We start from the raw sequence: 20,451 nt of genomic DNA, 5'->3' as shown, positions 1-20,451 counted from the left end.
CCTCTTCGACAACAGCTTTTCCTATGGCGAGTTCTTCTTGGCATTTTTCCATCCGGACAGTTACTCGCACACAGACATATTGCTTCAGCTGTTTGTCACAGATGTCAGCACTCTACTGAATCAGTGTTTCATATCTTTTGGTCCTGTCCAAATACTTCTGATCTCATTGCTCTCATCAGACAGAGGCTTCGACAGCAATTTCCTACTGTTACTTTTGGCAGATTTTTCTGGTTGTTTGGCTTTCATCCACAGAGACAGGGATTTGATTTATTTTTTGTATGGGTGCACTATTGGACCCTATGGACTTTATGGATGGACAGAAATCATAGAGTCTTTGGTGATCCACTTTTTTCATCTTTTCTTTTTTTCAAATGATCTCTGCAACAATCATTCTATGATTGTTTTCAGACTCGTTTGATTGATCAGGATGTGTATACAGCTTATACTGAGATCTTCAGTTGAGTAGTAGCTACTTCGTTTTTTGAAGTAACTATGAATGTAATTATTCTACAGCAATAAAAGATTTCTTCCCACAAAAAAAAAAAAAAAAGTGTGTGTGTGTGTTTTAACACACCTGAATTGTATCTACAATCGAAAGTCCAACTCCCAAAATTACAGCTAACCAGGCATATCGCAACTGCAAACCAAAACCACTCTTCCCTATGCTAGGGAAACTCCTGCAATCTCAGAAACCTCAAATCCTTTCCAAATCCGTAAATCCAAAAGCATAATCTCGCTCCCAATCCAGCTCACACACCTTGAAACTTTAGAAATTTAACCACAAAATAAAACAAAGGGAAAAAAGAAATCGAAAGCCCCCTGGTATCTCCATGTGATCAACACACGCCAGACTAGTCTCATAGATGGTGCGTCATATGCTAACTGCAATCGTACACTGCAATCGTACAGAACTCTTTACACCGATCAACTTTGCCCAAAATATAACGATCAACTCTGCCAAGGCTACTTGCAACACATCGAGGTCCAATTAGCCCATTGCACATCAACCCACAACTCAGCAGATTCAGAGTCGATCGTAGATAGCAAGTCTACTCTAGGCCCTTACGTGGAACCACCTGCAGGTTGTAGGCTTGCCCCAAGTACATATGGGACAACTACAACTGACCCAGCTGATCACAAAGAACCTCCAGCACACTCCAGGATAGTACAAGCTGATGCGAACCTACCCCAGGGTCCCCAATGACAACTGAATTCGAAGTTCACCGCAAATGCACGTAGCTCTACGGGCTACTAGGCCCAATAGCCAAGCCCCACGATTCGAACACCAACTGTATTCCAATATCCTCTCACAACCATATGATGTTCCGCTCCAGCGTTTGGTGTTAACCAAAGTTCCGCCAGCCCGTCACAACGCCAGCTAATCAGGCTGTGTGCAATAGGTAGCCCCCCGCAATGCCAAAGAACCCTGAAGGCAACAAGTCATGAACCTACGACTGTACGCGAGCCTGATATCCTGCAACTGCAATGACGTCCGCAAACATATGACTTCTGCAAGCGCAATATCGTCTTTACTCCAACCTTTCAAAGCCTCCTTGATGATCATCGCATCTCTCTCGGCCGGATCAGACATCCAGAGCACAGCTCCTTTCTCGAGCTTGGCATGCAGTTCTGATCGCAAGCGCTGCAGAAGGTCTTCTTCATATTTCTCAAGGTAAGTCTCACGGATGCTATGACGCTGCGGTTGGTTACGGTGGCAGACGATATCCAAGACAATTTTCTTGTCACAGCCAATATCTTCAAAGGTGATACGCAAGGCGATGCAATCTGTGTTGTCAAGAAGGCCTTACGATGAACCTACGATCTAACCTGACCGCTCTGATACCAAAATATCACACTCTCAATCTTTTACTCACTTCACAGATCAATTTCACAATCTATCACGGGGCAAGCACACACAATTTCCTCCCAGCTAACCTCGGTGGTAGCAAAAACTCAAAACCGCCAACTACGTGAGGGCTTCAGCTTGCAGATTCCACCAAGCCCCAATTCCCTAGATGGATCTAGTATGCCACATGTCTACATTTGAGGGCATCTCCTCAATGCATCATTTACCCCTCTCTTGGGATATCATTGAAATCATTTGCCCCTTGGCACATTTAATGCATTTAGACCCCTTAGCCTTGGATCCACCTAGTCTTGTGCCATGTCACCCTCACCAAGGGCCTTGACCTTGATTCCTTTTTTATCATTTATGTGAAGCCCAAACAAATATAATACAAACATTGATCCTTTACAGGAAAATGTTGACTGTTCTGAGGTCATGTTGCCTCAACTTGAGCGTAACAAACTGATTCTGTCATTCCACACTTCTAGGATGTAGATACATCCGGTGAGGGTGTGGACCATTCAAAAAGATTTGTATGAGACAAACAATTTGTCAAGGATCCCATCCCTCCAAAATCAATTGTTCACAATGAGAAAGGAGGAAAACAATGAAGTACATGACCATCTTACAAAGTTGAGGTAGGTGGTAGAGGATCAGCTCGCAATGGCACCCAGAAACAAAGTGTACTCAAGCCAGCTAGCAACATTGGTTCTTGGGATGCTTCCAAGAAGTTTCAAAGGCTTCATTACCACCGTGACAACAAGAGAGAAGACCAGGCCTCTTACATTTGAAGAGCTTCGCCCCTTGTTTATAGGAAGCTATACAAGAACAACAAATAGTCTTTTCTATAAAGAGAAGGAAAAGTCCAAAGAGGAATCCAAGAGCGAAAGATCGGGTGATGCAGACAAGAAGAAGAAGAAGTGTTTCTACTTCGAGAAACTTGGCCACTTCGCAAAAGCTTGCAAGAAAGAAGAAAGTAGATCAAGAGAGGAAGAGGGAAGCCAAGCCCATGGAAGAAACCAAGCCCCAGCCAATGTACCAATCGGAGAGTTGTTCGCAATAATTTAGCATTGTTCTGCACATGCGGTGACTAAAAACAAATAAGGCCTGTATGCTAACAATGGGGCATCACGAGTCACGACATGTATCGAACAGAAACAGTTGGTTCATAACCATAGAACCGGCACATCCAGAATCAACGGTGACTGTGGGAGACAACTGCACATGTCTTGTGAAGAGAATAGCAAGTATTCCTTTCATCACCGACTCAAGAACTAAGAAAGTAATCTCCAATGTACTCTATATGCTTGATCTTTGCCAAAATTGCAAAAGTGCTTGAAAAATAAGAAAATATTATCAAACGTCAAAAACTATCATAAAAAGGGGGGGGGGTATGTTCATGTTCTCCAGCACCCTAATTACAAAAAGAGCTTTTTTATAAACCAGGCACGAGCCTGAAATAGTTTTTCCAATGGATAATGCGCATTTCAGTCTTGTTAATCATGCTGGAAAGAGAAAATACTGAAATCTGTGAGTCAACTCATTAGGAACATGATGAAGGTAGAATTCAATCAAGAGATCCTCATCAGATCAAAGGAGACCGCAGAGATCTTGGCACAAGGAGTCAAAGAAAGGTGATTTGTACTGGACCAATGTTTTCATAGTTCAAGGGAGCACAGACAGCTCCAGATTATGACATGAGAGGTTTGCTCGTGTCAACTATGGTACCTTGTCAGAGATGCAAAGGGAGGTATGGTGGATGGACTTCCACCAATAGCAAGTGTGGAAGGAGTCTATGAGGCTTGCATGGAGAGTAAGCAGCACTGGGAACAATTCCCGAAGGAGGCTCTACTAGAGTCAGTTCATTCCAACATTTGCGGACCAATGTCTACTCAGTCATTCCTAGTGACCTTCATTGATAATTATAGATGTATGATTTGGGTTTTCTGCCTAGCAAAAACATCACAAGCCTTTGGCAAGTTGAAGGAATGAGGAGCCAAGATGGAGAAAGAGTTGGGAAAAGCAGAAAAGGTGTTTTGCTTCGACAAAGGGAGAGAGTTCACATCAGGAGCTTTCGATGCTTTCTCTCAGAAGAATGAGGTCAAGAGACAGCTCACCAAATCTTGTACATCCCAGCAAAATAGGGTTGCAGAGAGAAAGAGACATCTCACCAGATCTTGTACATCCCAGCAAAATAGGGTTGCAGAGAGAAAAAGCTGTGTGATAGTGGAGATGGGGTTAACAATGATGAGTGGGAAGAACCTTCTAAGGCGTAATGGGGGTGAGGCGGTTCATGCATCCATGCACGCCCAAACAGGACAAAGACCAAAGTGGGTGGAGATATGACCCCACATGAAGCCTACTATGGTAAGAAACCTATCACTATGCATTGGAAATTTTCTGGTTCTAAAGCACTCGTTGAGTGAGCATAAAGATTAGAGGAAGAAGGTAGATTCCACAAGAAGGAAGTGCATAGTCATTGGGTATAGTGAGACAAAACCTCAGACAGCAAGCAAATCCTCATATGCCAGGACGTTGTCTTTGAGGAGATGGAGCTCCAACTAGAGGTGGCAGCACATGAAGCTCTATTGGTACCCCCATCCACACCCAAATTGCTAGTAAGCACAAGGAGAAGGAGAAAATTTCCGAGCTAGAGGCACCAGTACCACCAAGAAGACCCCAACAAAGGACAAAAGCTTCCACACGGTACTTGAAAAGTCTACAAGACTCTCAAGTGATGTGGACATTCCAAAGTAAAGTTCGGAGCTGAGAAGATCTCAATGAATGTCAAAGAATCCCAACTTGAACTATGCCTCAGTGACTTGGATTGTGGAGCCAAGGTCCTTCGATGAGGCAAAACATGTAACAGTATGGCAGGCCACCATGGCGGCAAAGATCGATGCCATTCTAAAAAATCACACTTGGGACTTGGTGGATAAACCTCTCAAGCGGAAGGTGATCGGCGTCAAGTGGGTCTGTAAATGAAAGTTCAAGTCCGATGGCAGTCTGGACAAGTACAAAGCCAGGCTAATGCTCAAAGGTTATGCTCAGGCAAAGGGACCTATGCCCCGCAGCATGGATGGCAACCATACGAACAGTCATAGTCTTGGCTACCAATTTTGAATGGTCCATTTACTAGATGAACTTCAACTCTACATTTCTAAATGGTAACCTGGAAGAAGAAGTTTATGTGGATCAGCCGAAGGCGCAAACGTGTATCTCGTTTCAAACAGGGATAGGCAGATGATCGTAATCTTGTACCTTAATGATCTGATTCGTATAGGTGATCACAAGGGGAAGACTTTGCTAGTCAAGGAGGTCTTGATGAAAGAGTTCAACATAAGTCATCTAGGACTTCTCCACTACTTCCTTGGAATAGAAGTCAAATAGAGGAAGTACAGCATCTTCATTTCCCAAGAAACATATTATACTGAGATACTGAAGTGGCTCCAAATGGAGGACTGCAAGGAAGTAGTAACACTATGGAGGTCATGGATGTGCGGACAATCAAAGAATGATTGCCAGAGAGAAGTCCAGAAGAAATGAAACTTGGCTAGAGAGGAATCACCAAAGACTCTATGATTTCTATCTTTCTATAGAATCTAAAATGCCCAATAGCAAACCAAAGTGAAAAAAATATCAAAGCCCTACCTAACAGGATGGACCCCAAATAACCTAAAAATCTTGCCAAAGGAAGCAATAGGAAAACGTGCTCGTAGAAGCTGCTGTAGCAAAAAAAAAGAAGTGAGGAGTCACAAGGCAATGCTAGAAGAGATAGGCCATGGACTCTCTCTGAGCCATACATATGTGACAAGTAGTAGGATCAATATGTCGGCATGCCAAGATCTTGTCATATGGTAGGATACCAAGCGTAAGTTGCCATAAGAAAATCTATTGACGAAGTGGGAGTTTGCAAGCCCAAAGTTGTTGTGATATTTGTGTCACCATGATGCATTATGAGTCATAGACCAAACACAGTTTGCATGAGCTGAAATCCAAGGGGGCAGCAACAAACCTTGCCCAATCCTTGAGACAATGTGTGAGATCAAGACAAGTTATTGAGTGAAGATCATGAAGCATCTGTGATAGTGTATGCCGAAGGGATGTATAATGATGTCCCAAAACTGCAGCAAGGAAAGACAGCATAGTACCAGCTTCATTTACCACATCTCCCACAGCATGAATCCCTTTGAACCAAAGAAAATACAAGTGTCTGGGCTCTTGATGGCCAAAGGATATGCAAACACCTTCGACCAATGTATACTCTCTGCATGCAAAGAGTTACTATCAAGAGCATCACGACATGCCATTTAAGATGAGAGTGAATGTGCTTCAATCAGAAAGCATGCATGTCACAAAAGGACATCCCTTAACCTTGCTATCAATATGGACAAGGAGAAAATCCTACTCTGTTGGCCCCGCTAGTGGTTAAGCGCATCAGTAGTCAAATGTGAAATCAAGTATCACATCATGATGATCCATGGCTGATCACCTTGTGTAAACTCAAGCATCATTTTCCATTTGTACTTCCATTTGTACACTAGAATGTGTGTGTGAATATTAGAGTATCCTCGGTGAGAAAAGGTGCTCCTCTTCAGGTTTTGGCCTTTCGAGATCCACATGAGGATGCCTTGGTTTTTGGTGTGCATGATGGTGGCAGATTGCTCAGGTCCACAGAGGACATCTTGCTTGAGTCTGCTTTTCAGCCTATTAGGGTTGTAGGTCTTTTGGTGCAGGAATCAGATTCAGAGTGGTTCCTCGACCCAAACCCCCGGCTTCTCTCCACCGTATCTTGAAGACTTTGGCTCTACGGGGGAGTCCCATTAGGTATTTGCAATGGGACCCTAGAGAGTGGGAGTGGATTGATGCAAGGCATCAAGAGAAGAGCATCCCCTTCTTTCACTACACGGTCAGTAATGCTGGGAGATTCCAGCTTAGTAGTAGAGGTTGGAGACCTTCCAGAGTTCCTCATTGGGAGGCATTTGATATCACTGCGGATTTGCAGAGGTGTTTCTGGAAGAGACTCTGGAAATCCCACAGGAATAGAAAGATCACTCTTTTCTCTTGGCTTTCTATCCATGGTGGGATTGCAGTGAACCTTTGGAGATCCAAATTCGGAGCCGACCCTACTTACCCTCGTTGCCTCTCTGCTTTGGAGACGATTCAGCATTGCTTATGGGATTGCAGATAGGCGAGGATGATTTGGATGGGGGTAGCCAGGATATTCTGTCACTTTGCCCACTCCCCATTCTTTATGACATGGGGCTCAATGGCTTAGCTTTCTCTTACTGGGCCTCAGGTCTTCTATGAGAGACTTGACTCTTCTCAGGCCATTTTGATTCGACGCCATCAGGTTGAGTCCTGTTCTTTGGATGTGGTACCACACCTTCCTTTTGCAGCTGTACATGCCTCTGTGGATACCTCTTGGGAGATTCTGGCGAGCTTAGCAGCCTGGCATATCTGGAAAGCCAGATGCACAGAGGCATTGGAGGGAACTCAGGTTCATCCCTCGCACACATTGGCTTGTATCTGGACAGACACCATACATACCTTGATAGCCGTATGGACGAGTGTGCAGGGAGACTCCCGTGCAGCCTCAGCTAGGAGGGCTTCTTTCTTCAGGGAATGGAAGGATTCTCCTTTCTTCTCTGAGACTCTTACAGGGTTGAGGTGGCACTTTCAGCCTCAGCCTTTGTTTTCCACCTCATTTTGAGGGGGTTTATTTATCCTCATGGTTTCATGATGTATTCCGCTTTGAGCTTGCTCTCACGGGTTTATGGCTAAGGCTTCCATACTTGGCAAATGATAAAGTTTATGCTTATGAAAGAAAATCTATGGGACCTAGTCAAGGAAGGAACTCAATCCTCTAAAACCAAGACCCTTGGGCACCTTTGCAAGCATGAGATCCTAGACATAGATTTATCCTTGACTACCATGAGATAGCCATGTGTGACCACCATGAGATGGCATGAGAAACTATGAGACTAGATGTATCCTTGACATTGCAAGAGGCAAACCCTTAAGGGGGGTTATGTTGGGATAAGTATGGTCAAGGGCTTGCTCTATGGTGCATGTGTGCATCTAGGGGAGTCACATGTGTGTGTGTGTGTGTGTGTGTGTGTGTGTTGTAGAGGCACATCTAGTGCTATGATGTGTCTAGTGTGTGACCTAAGTGATGATGTAAGCCAAAGGCCCCCACATGGCAAGTTCCTTTGATTTAGGCCAGTCCCACTGATGTAGGGGCTGATTGCCACTCATTTAGGGGAGGTGCCTACACCATCCTCTCTTTAAAATGGATGTCATTCCGTCATTCTAATACATGGATTTTGCCTCACTTGTGCTCTCACTCTTTGTGCCAAGATGCATCTCTTCTACCCTACACTCCTCTACAATGTCTGGGAAATCAACCCATAGTGGGCAAGACACAGTCCATCATTCACGAAACCTTTGATACGGGTTGACCACCATCTTAGCAACAAGCTTGTAGATGATTGGCATAAGTGTAATGGGCCTCCAGCCACCAAAAGATTCACACAAATGTTTCTTAGGGAATAATTTGACCAACCCTTTGGCATTTGCTGAGTTTCCCAATCATAATTGTTCATATGTAGCAATGTAGGTGAAAGGGCATCCCGATACTCAAGAAAAAACTCTACAGTGAATCCATCCCATCCTGCAAACTTCCATTCACCACATGACCTTACTGCATGGCCTATTCATGTGACATAATTAGACATACATGTCGAAGAATCTTGCCTTGTTGACAATACATCTTGTAAAAGGAAAGCAACATGCCCAAATTGTTTGGCATAATGGCTCACGCAGGCCTAGGCTAACTATGCAGGTGTCCAGTTACTATCAGCATTTTCAACCCAGCAAATGTTTTCACATTGTCTTTTATGATGCAGACTTCTCAAAAATTCCTTAGATGAATGGGGGATATGGATGTCCTTCAAGAGGGTGTAACGGTGGTTTTGTGCGATAGCCAGAGCTGCATAGCTAACGCCAAGAACCCCTGTTTCATGCACGAATGAAACACATTGAGGTCCATTACCATTTTTATCCGAGAGCTCATCATCGACGAGATCATGGAATTGATGTACTGTCCAACTTTAGAAATCAACTAAGATGTGCTCATGTCTCTTCCCAAAGACCAGCTGGAGCACCTCATTCGACGTATGCCTATAGACCCACACTCAAGTTATCAAGAGGGGTTGTTAAAGAGTGGTCACTAACCCAACTATGAGCCCCCATATGAGGAGGACGATGGGTTAGTAGACCAGGGTAGGTAGGCTTACCTGGATCAAACTGGTGCACAATGTTTTGGTCTAGAGAAGGATCTGCATTAGTATGGGGCAGCAAGGCTGCATGGCAGTCCAATGAGACTCCGGGTCAGCAAAGCAACAGGACAGTACAGGACTGCCAGTGCCTATTTATAGGCCTGGCAGTAAGGAAACTCCAGCAACAGGTCGGGGTTGGCAACAGCATAGGTTGGGGTCGGCAATAGGACAAGTCAGGTCAGTAGAAGCCCACTCGGGCTGGTCACCTACAAGGTCAGCCAGTTTTATTTTTGGAAGAGGGGAGGGGGGGCGGGAGGGGTCTAGCCCATAGTTACTAGGGAATGGGAACGTTCTGGAAATTTGGGTGTCAGAACGGGAACGTTCCGGGAAGGGGGAACGGGAACGCCACGTCATACACAACACGTCATTATATGACATAAAACTATGCTAGAAAATGAAAGAAACTAACATTTAACAGCTTTAACTTTCTATATAAGCTCTGAAATGCCCATTTGAAACTTTCGAAGAGCCCAAAAAAAAAAGGGATGTTCTGGGGCCATTCTGGTTCCGCCTTGCTTCCCGGAACACATTCCAAACGTTCCGGATGTCTGAACACCATTCCCTGGTAACTATGGTCTAGCCTCTCTCGCCTATAAAAAGGGGGCATATTTGCGCACTCCATCAGCCACATTGAATCCCTCAAAGGCAAAGTGAACTCAGGATTGTCTTGAGCATTCAGCTCACTCTGAGATCTCAGCATTGCAATCATCCTTGATTGTTGTTTTTACCCTGAACCTTTGTTGGATGTGCTTAGCTCTCCTGTGAGCTGTTTTTCCCATGCTTGCGGACATTAAGTCTGAATTATCGTTCCCTACTCTCTATTGTATTCTTCTGAGTGAGGTTTGAGCATGTGATTGCATCTGTAAGTGTTTAGAAAGAATTTCCTAGATCTATCCACTATGTTAGAGGCTCAAGCATCTAGCCCTCTATTGCTAACATGGTATCAGAGCCACAAGCGAGACCCTGGTATTCACTTTGTTTGAAAGGTGCACGTGTTTCTTCGGTAGCTACAGCAAAGTCTATTCTTTTCTTTCTGTGATCTCAGACACTATGGCCACTCCCATGTCCATTCCCAACTGCAGAGATGCGAAAAAACTAGATGGGTCAAGCCAGGAATCTCTGGAAGGTGAGAACAGGAACAAAACTGAAGCCCATGGATATCAAGGACACTTCAAGGAAGGTGATATTGATTGTAAATCCAGATGTGGTTGAAGAGTGGGAGGAGAAAGATGTGAAAGCCCTCTCAATGATCATAAGGACTACATCGGATTCCATCATTCCACACATCCAGAATGCAGATACATCCGGTGAGGCATGCACCATTCTAAAAGATTGTATGAGACGAACAATTTGTCAAGGATCCTATCCCTTCAAAATCAATTGATCACAATGACAGTGGAGGAAGGGGATCAAGTACACGACCATCTCACGAACGTGAAGGTGGTGAAGAATCAATTGGCGATAGTCGGCAACAAAGTAGACTCCAGCTAGCAGTGCTGGTTCTTGGGATGCTTCCAAGAAGTTTTGAAGGCTTCGTTACCGCCATGATGCCCCTTGAAGGAAGAAACCCCAAAGAAACTATACGAGAACAACGACAACAAGGCTTTTCTATAAGAGGAACAGCTCCAACAGTGGAAAGGCAATGGTACCTCCGTCCGAACTCATAGTATCGTGGAGCACAGGGCATGCTCCTCAGTCTCCAGCTCCTGTGTCACATAGTGTGTAGAGCCTCAGATATCTACGATGTCATGTGGCTTGATCTGGAGTCTGTGAGATGATGTCCTAAGCTGGTGCATGGCGATCCTATTACATGAGAGAGGTGGATCTATAAGTATCCCGGTGCTTGGATAAAGCCGTCGTCATCTAGATTATGGAAATGCTCTCTGTAGAAGGCCATCCTGGTCACATGTGGGTGTTGGGGGATGTCTATGTCCTATGGATGTAAACCTAGCATAGGTCATCTCATGAATGATCTGATGGATCTCCTACTGTGTCAAGCACAAGAAGGGGGCATCTAGTGAGTACTAGTACAGTGGTAGGTGGTCAAGAGACATACCCTACAATTGAACCATCTGGATACTACTACATACCAGCACTGTCATGATCTGTGACATATTCCTTTCCTAAACCCTTACACTTATGGATGGTTGGATGAATGGACACGTGTGGAATTTCAACGAGAGAATTCCATGAGGCCCAAACCCTTCACGAGAGCTACAACTCTTCCAAACAGGCATACACCTATGAAGAGGCCACTTCAATTTCTTATAGTGTAATGTACCCTCTCACTAAGGGTCACACCCTTCACAAGGGATACACACCTCTTCATGCACAAACCCTTTGGAGCACACGCCTTTTCTAGTGCGGCTCTTCACTCTCTATGTAAGAGGGGTGTCATTGTATGGATCATACACTTCAGACACTCTAAGCAAGACAAATATTCTTGTTCTCTGCAATCATATAGTCTTCTTTCTGCTCCTTAGTTCACTAATGATACTAGATTACTAGGATTTTTTACAGTGGTATCAGATAAAACTCGTTCCTGCCCGTAGGGAATACCCCTCATGTTCTAGCCCCTATCTAATACTGTTAGAGGTCAACATCTCCTGATGTCACCTAGAGAGAGATTGCCTTGCTTGTCAGTGTGCCCGCCCAGTGAGTGAGGCTAGGGTAGATGAGAGAGGGCCTGTGTTTGTGGGTGTGCCCGCCCCCCATGAGAGTAGGTTAGTGTGGCTTTCTAGTGCCTCATGCGTTGCCATGTAGGCCACAGATGTTCCAAGGAGGGGTGCAGGGCTGCATGGGCAGGTGTGCCCCATTGTGCTGTCCTTAGGTGCCTCTTATGTGCCTCTTTTGTGGGCTGTGGAGCAGAGGGTGGGCAGACCTGCAGGTCGGCCACCTTGGCTGGATACAGCCCCCTATAGTGTGGGGGGGGAGAGCCCTCTTTTTAGGGCCATGTGCAGCCCTTTTGGTGGGTCGGCCCACCTAGGCTGGTCAGCCCTACTCCTAGGAGTCAGCCCTCTTCCAGCATAGCCGACTAGACAGTGGGGGCTGCCTATATATAGGTCCCCCCATTCCTCTCATTTCCTTTCACCTAGTGGAGCAGCACATCACTGCAGTCCAGTACCTTGAGGAGCAGTATAGCTAGCCCTGTTGAGCAGCTCTAGGGCAGCAGTTCTTCCACTTTGTGTTGCCAGTCAATGAGGTTGTTAAGCTCTCCAGTTGAGCTCTCAAGCAGCCTGTTTGTTCAGAGGTTTTCCCCCAGCTGTAGCGGGGTTTTCTCCAGAGATCACTTGCAGTTCTCTTGTGCCTTTCTCATCTTTCTCTCCTTCTCAATGGTGTATGTGTGTGAGGCGTATTCTCTCTCTCTCTCTCTCTGTCAGCCTCAGCTTCATGCTCTTCTCACAACCAGTTGTAAAAAGTATTTGCTATTGCCATAAAGACCTTCCGGGGGGGGGGGCCAGCCTTTATTTCTAGGCCCTAGTGCAGTGCGCTCTCTCTCTCTCTCTCTCTCTCTCTCTCTCTCTTTTTGCTTGTGTGGCAGTGCTCTCTCTCTCTCTCTCTCCTCCCCCCCCACCCACACCCCAGAAAGGCCCGTCCTTTCTCTCTCTCTCTCTCTCTCTCTCTCTCTCTCTCTCTCCCGCTAGCCCCTCCGCTCAGCCTCTCCCGCTAGCCCCTCCGCTCGGCCTCTCCACCTCAGCCTCCCTCACCCGCTCAGCCTCTCCGCCTCAGCCTCCCTCACCCGCTCAGCCAGCAGCAGCCACCGCCAACAGCAGCCAGCAGTCGCCGCCACTAGAAGTCACCGTCCGACTCAGCAAGGGACACGTAACCCTAGGGTTTGGGCTGAGCCCCAAAACCCACTAATCGTACATAGCCAAAAAGAGCCAGCTGGTATTAGAGGTGAGTGTGTTCAACCTTTATTACATGGATACCCCTCTTCCATACAAGCAGCAGGCCCACTCATCTTAATACCAGGAAACGTGTCCCATACAACCAGCACTTACCTGCACATTCCTCTGCACTTGAGGCCTTCCATTTGGCTCAAAAGGTGGTGTGGCCTAAGCCCTCCCAACAACCCCTCCAGAGGTGGTGAGGCCTACGCCCTCCCAAGAACCTCCCAGGTCAAAGCACCACATTTCAATTCATCTCTGCACCACCATATGCAGTAAGGCCACATTACTACTTGCCAGCATATCTTTCATGCAAAGCTGCTACTACGCCTATCCGACTGAAACTACAGCTACCCAACTTCTCGTACGCCACTAATTTCTATGTTATGTAAGCAAATTGAACAGCTGCAGCATTGAGCTGCATATCATGATCACTTACAGCGACCCAAAGGTACTTCCATGAAAGTTGTCGTCTAAATCGCCTAAATTTGCCATGCATCAATTTGCAGGCAGCTGCAAGCTCTGCCCTTGTTCTGGCAGTTGTCCTGTCCACAGGAGAAGCCCCAGCTCTAATATCATTAGCCCAAAAGCAGCGGAAGCACCACCTGTGGCGTCCCACATCCCTTGGCATAATCATGCATAGCTGCCCTTATGCACCTCATGCTAAAAGAGCCGGCTAAGGGGATGCCATATCCCCAGGCCTAATCATGAATACTAAAAAAGCTGGCCGGCTAGGGGGAGGATGATTAGCCCCTCTGCCTATGGAATACTCATCTTCCACTAGGGCACGAGTTCACTAGCACCAGCGGGCAGGCCTTTAGCCCACTCTTTCTCCAATCCACACATTATTTTGCACTTTAGGGCAGCTAACGAGGCAGTGAGGACAAACCTCCCAACAATCTGACGTAAAATGTCATGCTTTAGTTATGTCTTTCAGTTCAGTTCCGTTCTAATACGGAGCGTCTCTCCAAAATAAGATATGGCCCCTTACCATTCTATTAATCCCGGTTGAATGGCATGCGGGGCCAAGGGCTCCCAATCCAATGTGATCCGCGACTGCTTCCAGGCAGGTTCTTGCAAATCGTGGGACGGAAATGAAAACGTGCTAGATCTTCTAAAGCATCGATGTATCTAGATGAACAACCAAAATCATGCCGAGAAGGCGTAGAGTACATCGTAGTGACAATCACACTTTGGCTCAAGCGGGACTACGATTGATAAGATGCCTAAGCACAACAATCCAGCAGAAGCATGCCCACAACTTGTAAGGATCAATTATTATTGCTCGTGTACGCTTGCGTATTAATTGTCCACCTGAGCACGCGCGTGCTTATCGCACATACGTGACACGTCTACAGTGTTGACATGACATTACTAAGGTGGAGATTATCACGAGCCGATGTCCACTCGCTCTTCCTTTGATCTCTTCCCCGTTTAGAACACTATTCGCAAACCTCGACCCGCCCATTTTCTGGGCGCCCAGAATTCTTTCGTATGAATCTAGCCAATTTGACAAACCATTGAATTGACAAATAATCTCTTGGCTGTGTGATTCCTTTTTCCGATGTGTCGTATTACGTTACGTCGCTCGTTGAATACTACAACCTCACTGCTTTTGCTCTTTACTTCTGCTCTTTCAATGATCGCAGCTCGAAAGCTGAGGAGTGCGGAGAATGTATGGCGTGAAGCACGAATTCAAGACAAAAAGGCGAGGAAACGCGAACGAAGTTTGAAAGCTCGATTGCGGGTGCTGTATATTGGTCATGGAAGCACCTTGCAAATGATTGGGTGACAGTGTAGGCTCGATGACCTTGGCGTACATGTCGTTTGAGTGGAAATCAAGATCAAAGGAAACTCGACATTGTTCCGGAAAAACTGTTCCATCTGCAGTTGTCGCTCAAAAATCAGTCTCCAACTTCAGTCGAGTTCGCTACCAATTCAAGGATATCAATGCAATCGTTCCGATTGGACTACGAGAATCGTTCCAAGCCAGAAATTGCTGCAACAGACGCCATGAAATAGCTCTAGCGTAATGGACTACCTGCAAAGCACAAGCCCAAGCAAAGGAGCAGCCAAAGATTGGCCAGCATTTGGTCCAAACAGAATCGACCAGAAATGAATGAAGCCAAATTCATTAGAATTTTGAGGCAGAGCAACATTAAGTTACATAATACACACACACACTCTCTCACACACAGTACTTTTCCTATTTCTTAGGAAAACCATATTTTGCCCAAAAGTAGCACTATCCTTATGCCTTTTTACTTGGCCGGCACTAGAGTGTTTTATGAAACTTTAAAATCCTCCAAAGCCATGTGGCACATTTGAAGCCGTTACATCAACCGACTTATTATTAGCTGCTTACAATAGCCGATATAGTTAGCAGCTCGCCCATATACAAGCATTCTAGTTCTCCACTTTTTGGCCTACCCCCAAATGGGGTAGGGCTTAGCACAGGCTTGGGGTTGAAAGGGAAAAAGGTCCCCCCTTTGTGAAATTTTCAAAATAAACCATTGGTGCACTTGTCAAGATCCATACATTGGTTGGTCTACGTTTTAGCTCAAACATTTGGCATTTCTGCTCCTCGTGAACTCTGCATGGCATCTTTCTTGAAATCCTTCCAATGGTCCACGTGTGGCAAGTCCTGCTAAACTATAGAAGAGTGTGGGGTAGAAGAGATGCATCATGGCACAAAGAGTGAGAGCTCAAGTGAGGCAAAATCCATGTATTAGAATGAAGGAATGTCCTCCATTTTATAGAAAGAGAGGATGGTGTAGGCACCTCCCCTATATCAGTGGCAATCAGCCCCTACATCAGTGGGATTGGCCTAAATCACAGGAACCTCCCATGTGGGGGCCTTTAGCTTACATCATCACTTAGGTCACACACTAGACACCTCATAGCACTAGATGTGCTTCTACAACACACATACACACACATGTGACTCCCCTAGATGCACACATGCACCATAGAGCAAGCCCTTGACCATACTTATCCCAACATACCCCCCCTCAAGGGTTTGCCTCTTGCAATGTCAAGGATACATCTAGTCACATAGTTTCTCATGCCATCTCATGGTGGTCACACATGGCCATCTCATGGTGGTCAAGGATAAATCTATGTCTAGGATCTCATGCTAGCAAAGGTGCCCAAGGGTTAAGGTTTACAAAAAATGGGATAGACCAAACACATATCACATGGCCTACATCATATGGTGACCATAATTTACAAAAGACATGACATTCTCTTTGGAGTACTACTCCAGGCAGAGAACCTTGAAATTTTGACCAAGTGATAATAAACAAAAATTCAAAGACAAGTTGCTCAAAAAGCAAAGTCCTTGTCTTCTACCACAAAGTTGGATGCTTCTTTTGCTGACGGAGTTCTCTCTTCAACCAGATTTGTCATAGTCCTCTTTTTCTCATTGCACAACTTCTCAGAGTGATTGTTCTTGCCACAATAGGAGCAAGGGTTGATTCTATAACAATCCTTCTCAAGATGATTGTTTTTTCCACAATGTTTACAAGCCTTGTACCTACTCTTTGAAAACTTCACTGCAAGTGCTTCTGTGTGCATTTTGCCCATTCTTGAAGTGTTCTTTCTTTCCTCTTCTTGTAAGGCACTGATGATGCCTTGTAATGAGGGTTGAGGAAGACTCTTCAAAGTAGTAACCACATAGTCAAAGTCTTGAGGTATGCTCTTTAAAAGTACTACCATAGCATCATCCTCAATGACATGAGAATTAATTGAGGCTAGTTGTGTCATAAGACTCCTCATAGTGTTGACATGTGTAGCATCATTATCTCCCTCCATTTTAAGTTCAAAGAACTTAATTTTCATATTTAATTTGGAAGTATGTGAGCTAGCACCAAATAATATGTCTAACTTATGCCATGCTTCCAGAGGGGATTCCAAATCTGAAATGTGATGTACATAATCATCACCCAAACCTAATGCAATGATTGCATAGGCTTTCTCTATTCTTTTTGCATATGCAGGTGTAGGACTAGAGTCATTGGCCTTTCCTTTACCTTTGGTTGTTGTTGATTCACCTTCCTGAGAGGATTGAGTTCCTTCCTTTACTAAGTCCCATAGATTTTCTTTCATAAGCATAAACTTTATCTTCATTTGCCACGTATGGAAGCCTTGGCCATTGAACTTGTCAATTTGATAAGTAGCCATGAGAGGGTCTTACCTTTGTCAGGCAGTGTCTACTCTCTTACAAAATGACTAATCTTGTTGAACAAAGAAATCTCCCTCACCATACAAATGTAGATTGCTAGAGGTAAATTCAGAGAATCCTAATTGTTTAGCATATTCATACCATGTTGGCTTCTCCCAAAGTTTCTTGGCTGGGGTCTTCTTCACTTTGAACTTTGTCCTTCTTGTAATCTTCTTCAAGTGCTTAGCATTGGAAGAACCTTTAGAGCTTGGCATTTTGACAAGAGAACAGTCCCAACTGAATTTCAAACGTAAAATGCATTCTCTGATTTGTACTTTAGCATTACTTCAATCCTCAAACATCACTCTAGCATTTACTCTAGCATCAAATGTCCAAAACTATAAAAAATGCTTTGCAGAAGACTAGCTCCACTTGGAGGGCATAATTCACACAGCTGGAGAAGAGTTTGAGAGGGCTTTCTATGCAAAACTAAAGCTTGAATACCAAGGTAAGTTCAACACAGAGCATAGACGAAATAGTGCGCCTTCTTGTTTGGGAGAGTTGCGCCTTCTTTGACTGTCTTTTCTTTGATTTCTCCTTGCTCCACCAAGCATTGGCCTTCAAAATTCACCAGCAGCAGGCTCTAGGTATGGACCAACTTGTGCTAGAAGGGCTCTGGAATTGTTTGAGTAGAAAGGCGAAATTGCGCGATTTGTCAGAGCTTGCTTGGGATCAGCGCAGGTGATTTACTTCATCTCTGGGGAAATGCTCTGAGCCAGAGGAGCACCCCATAGTGTAGAGTCTTCAGCTAGGAGGGCTTGGCAAAAGACGCAAGGGATGAGGAGAACGAAGCTAAGCCATTTTGAAGAGGAAGGAGGAAGAAAGCTAAAAAAGAGATGGTGGAGAAGATGATGAGGTGGCACTACCAAAATGGGTTCTCCAAAGCCTACCAGCTCTGATACCAAATGTAGAAGAGTGTGGGGTAGAAGAGATGCATCATGGCACAAAGAGTGAGAGCTGAAGTAAGGCAAATCATGTATTAAAATGATGGAATGTCCTCCATTTTATAGAAAGAGAGGATGGTGTAGGCACCTCCCCTATATCAGTGGCAATCAGCCCCTACATCAGTGGGACTGGCCTAAATGAAAGGAACCTCCCATGTGGGGGCCTTTGGCTTACATCATCACTTAGGTCACACACTAGACACCTCATAGCACTAGATGTGCTTTTACAACACACACACACACACATGTGACTCCCCTAGATGCACACATGCACCATAGAGCAAGCCCTTGACCATACTTATCCCAACATGAACATGTAGGATGTCCACAAATATTGCATGGCGCCTTCTCTGGTCATGCATTTTGCTGGTTCTGCTCCGTAATTCTTCCTTGCCTGCATGGTGCCTTCTTTGGTCGTCTTCTGTGCCGGTGGTGTTCTACAATTCTTCGTTGTGTTGGTTGTGTGTTCTGGTGTTTGGCATGTTAGCTGTTCGTTTTGGCATTGTGTGATCTATTTCCATGACGCGTGTGTGGCATTCTCCTATGAGATGTAAGGTGGTTATATAAAATATGGTACTCCTCTGCTTGGATGCACTCGTCTCTCGAATCTCCTTCGTTTTTGTTTGTTGTGGTCGCTCATACACACTATGGACTCAACTTAGAAGTTACGATTGAACTGATGGACATTGAGAGTAGTACTTTTCATAGAGGTTTGCTTAACACTTCTTGCTTCTAACTTCCTTTTATTTCATTTCTGTTTCTCACTTCATTTTCTTGCTTCTAACTTCGCGATCTAAATTCATTAATTGTGGACGTTCAGCTTTGGACGAGAAATTTGGCACCCTTGTGTGGACAAAAAAGGTTACGACGGTAATTTGAAATCGACAAGTGTGTAGTATTTGCTTTTGCATGTTTTTAGGGTACGTGACAATATCTTATGGGCGTCTGCATGTTGTACAGGGTATAGTCCTTTGTCTCCTCTTGCACCTATTCATTTGTTGAATCTGTTCTCCAAGATCCCATAGTTGTATCCCTTCCAATTAATCATTCGCATTTCCGGCAGTTTCTTCTCATACTCTAAGGCAATGCCGATGTTTGGCGAGGTCACTAGATGAAGTTTTGTGTTCTCTCTTTCACACACACCATGTTTCCTTCATGCCACACTATTATCAAGCTCTGCAATATTGATGATCACTTTCCTGTGAGAGGAGACCCTGTGAAGATCCATAGTGAGACTGCAGCTACTGTCTTCCTGTACGAGGCATGTTTCGTAGGAGCCCTTGGCAAAGTAAGAGCTTGAGCCTGGAGCCAGACCATTGACAATCACATTCCTCGACATGGCTCTAATCTATATTTTCCACTTCTTTTGGTAATGTCGCGTAATTCATCCACGTTTGAGTATTCCTGCCTCATCGTTGTGTTGTCACCCGCCCTTCAGTATTCCTGATTGTCGATTGAATTAACGAGCTGTGTTGTCCACTTAAACCAGCTATCTTCACTTTCGTTTGTGCTGCTCCTAATCGCGTTTTCTACTACTCTGATCGTTGAGAGTGAAGGACTATAATTTCTTCTCTGTGTGTTCGTGTGCAGAGGAGATAGCTTCGTCAAATTCTCCTATGGTCATGACACCCTATTCTAAAGCATTGAAGGTTGGTGGTAGCAAGGGTTGTGGAATCAACAAGGGTAGCGCTTCCAAATCTTTGCATAAGGCTTTCTTGGCTATAGCTAGGCAACCGTATGCTGAAGGTTGTTTTTAGTGTCTTTTGCTGTATTGTGCCATGTCTTAGTTTTCATATGTTTCTGCTTTATTTTTAGTTAAATTGTTATTGTTACTGCGGGTTTCTTTTACTCCAATCGTAGGCTGAGTTCATACTGTTCGAAGTATTGTGGTTGTGGTGATGATTCAGTGGTATCATGTGTAAGAGGAGACGTTTGCACTAGTGTTTACAAACATGAGGAATAAATTCTTAGTGGATTTGGAAGATTGGAGTGCTTATTTGGAAGATATTGCTTTTTGTATCGAATAATTATTTGACATTTGTTTCGAACAACATTGTCATTTGCCCAATTTTTGCGGAACATCATGTTATGACTATTGATTGTAATATGAATGTTATTTAATATTGTGCTAAAATGTTCCTAAAAATGTGAAGCGCTTATAAAAATGATTGGCAATTGTGTAATACTAATATATTTACATTCCTAGGCGTTT

The 20,451-nt window shown here is 44.7% G+C and overlaps 1 protein-coding gene across 3 annotated transcripts in view; it reads right to left on the bottom strand.

The window, feature by feature from the left end:
* Positions 1-15,226, bottom strand: part of UGLYAH (ureidoglycine aminohydrolase) — a 154,449-nt gene extending 139,223 nt beyond the window's left edge. For 2 of the 3 annotated variants that reach the window (XM_087383596.1, XM_087383595.1), the window contains exons 1-2: positions 15,115-15,226; positions 14,847-14,957 (exon numbers count right to left, since the gene is read on the bottom strand). In XM_087383596.1, the coding sequence (XP_087239722.1) occupies positions 14,847-14,957; positions 15,115-15,208 (205 nt within the window). In that variant the 5' untranslated portion in view covers positions 15,209-15,226. Of the gene's footprint in view, positions 1-14,064; positions 14,272-14,846; positions 14,958-15,114 lie in introns of those variants that run through there. The other variant, XM_087383597.1, reaches the window with a different exon arrangement.
* Positions 15,227-20,451: the final 5,225 nt, after the last annotated feature.

The sequence above is a fragment of the Dipteris shenzhenensis genome, chromosome 13 (genome assembly GCF_047967505.1).
Source record: "Dipteris shenzhenensis isolate YYH24624 ecotype China chromosome 13, Dip_SZ_1.0, whole genome shotgun sequence".
Lineage (NCBI taxonomy): Eukaryota > Viridiplantae > Streptophyta > Polypodiopsida > Gleicheniales > Dipteridaceae > Dipteris > Dipteris shenzhenensis.
The sequence above is the reverse complement of the archived record's forward strand: the minus strand, read 5'-3'. Positions and strand labels throughout refer to the sequence as shown.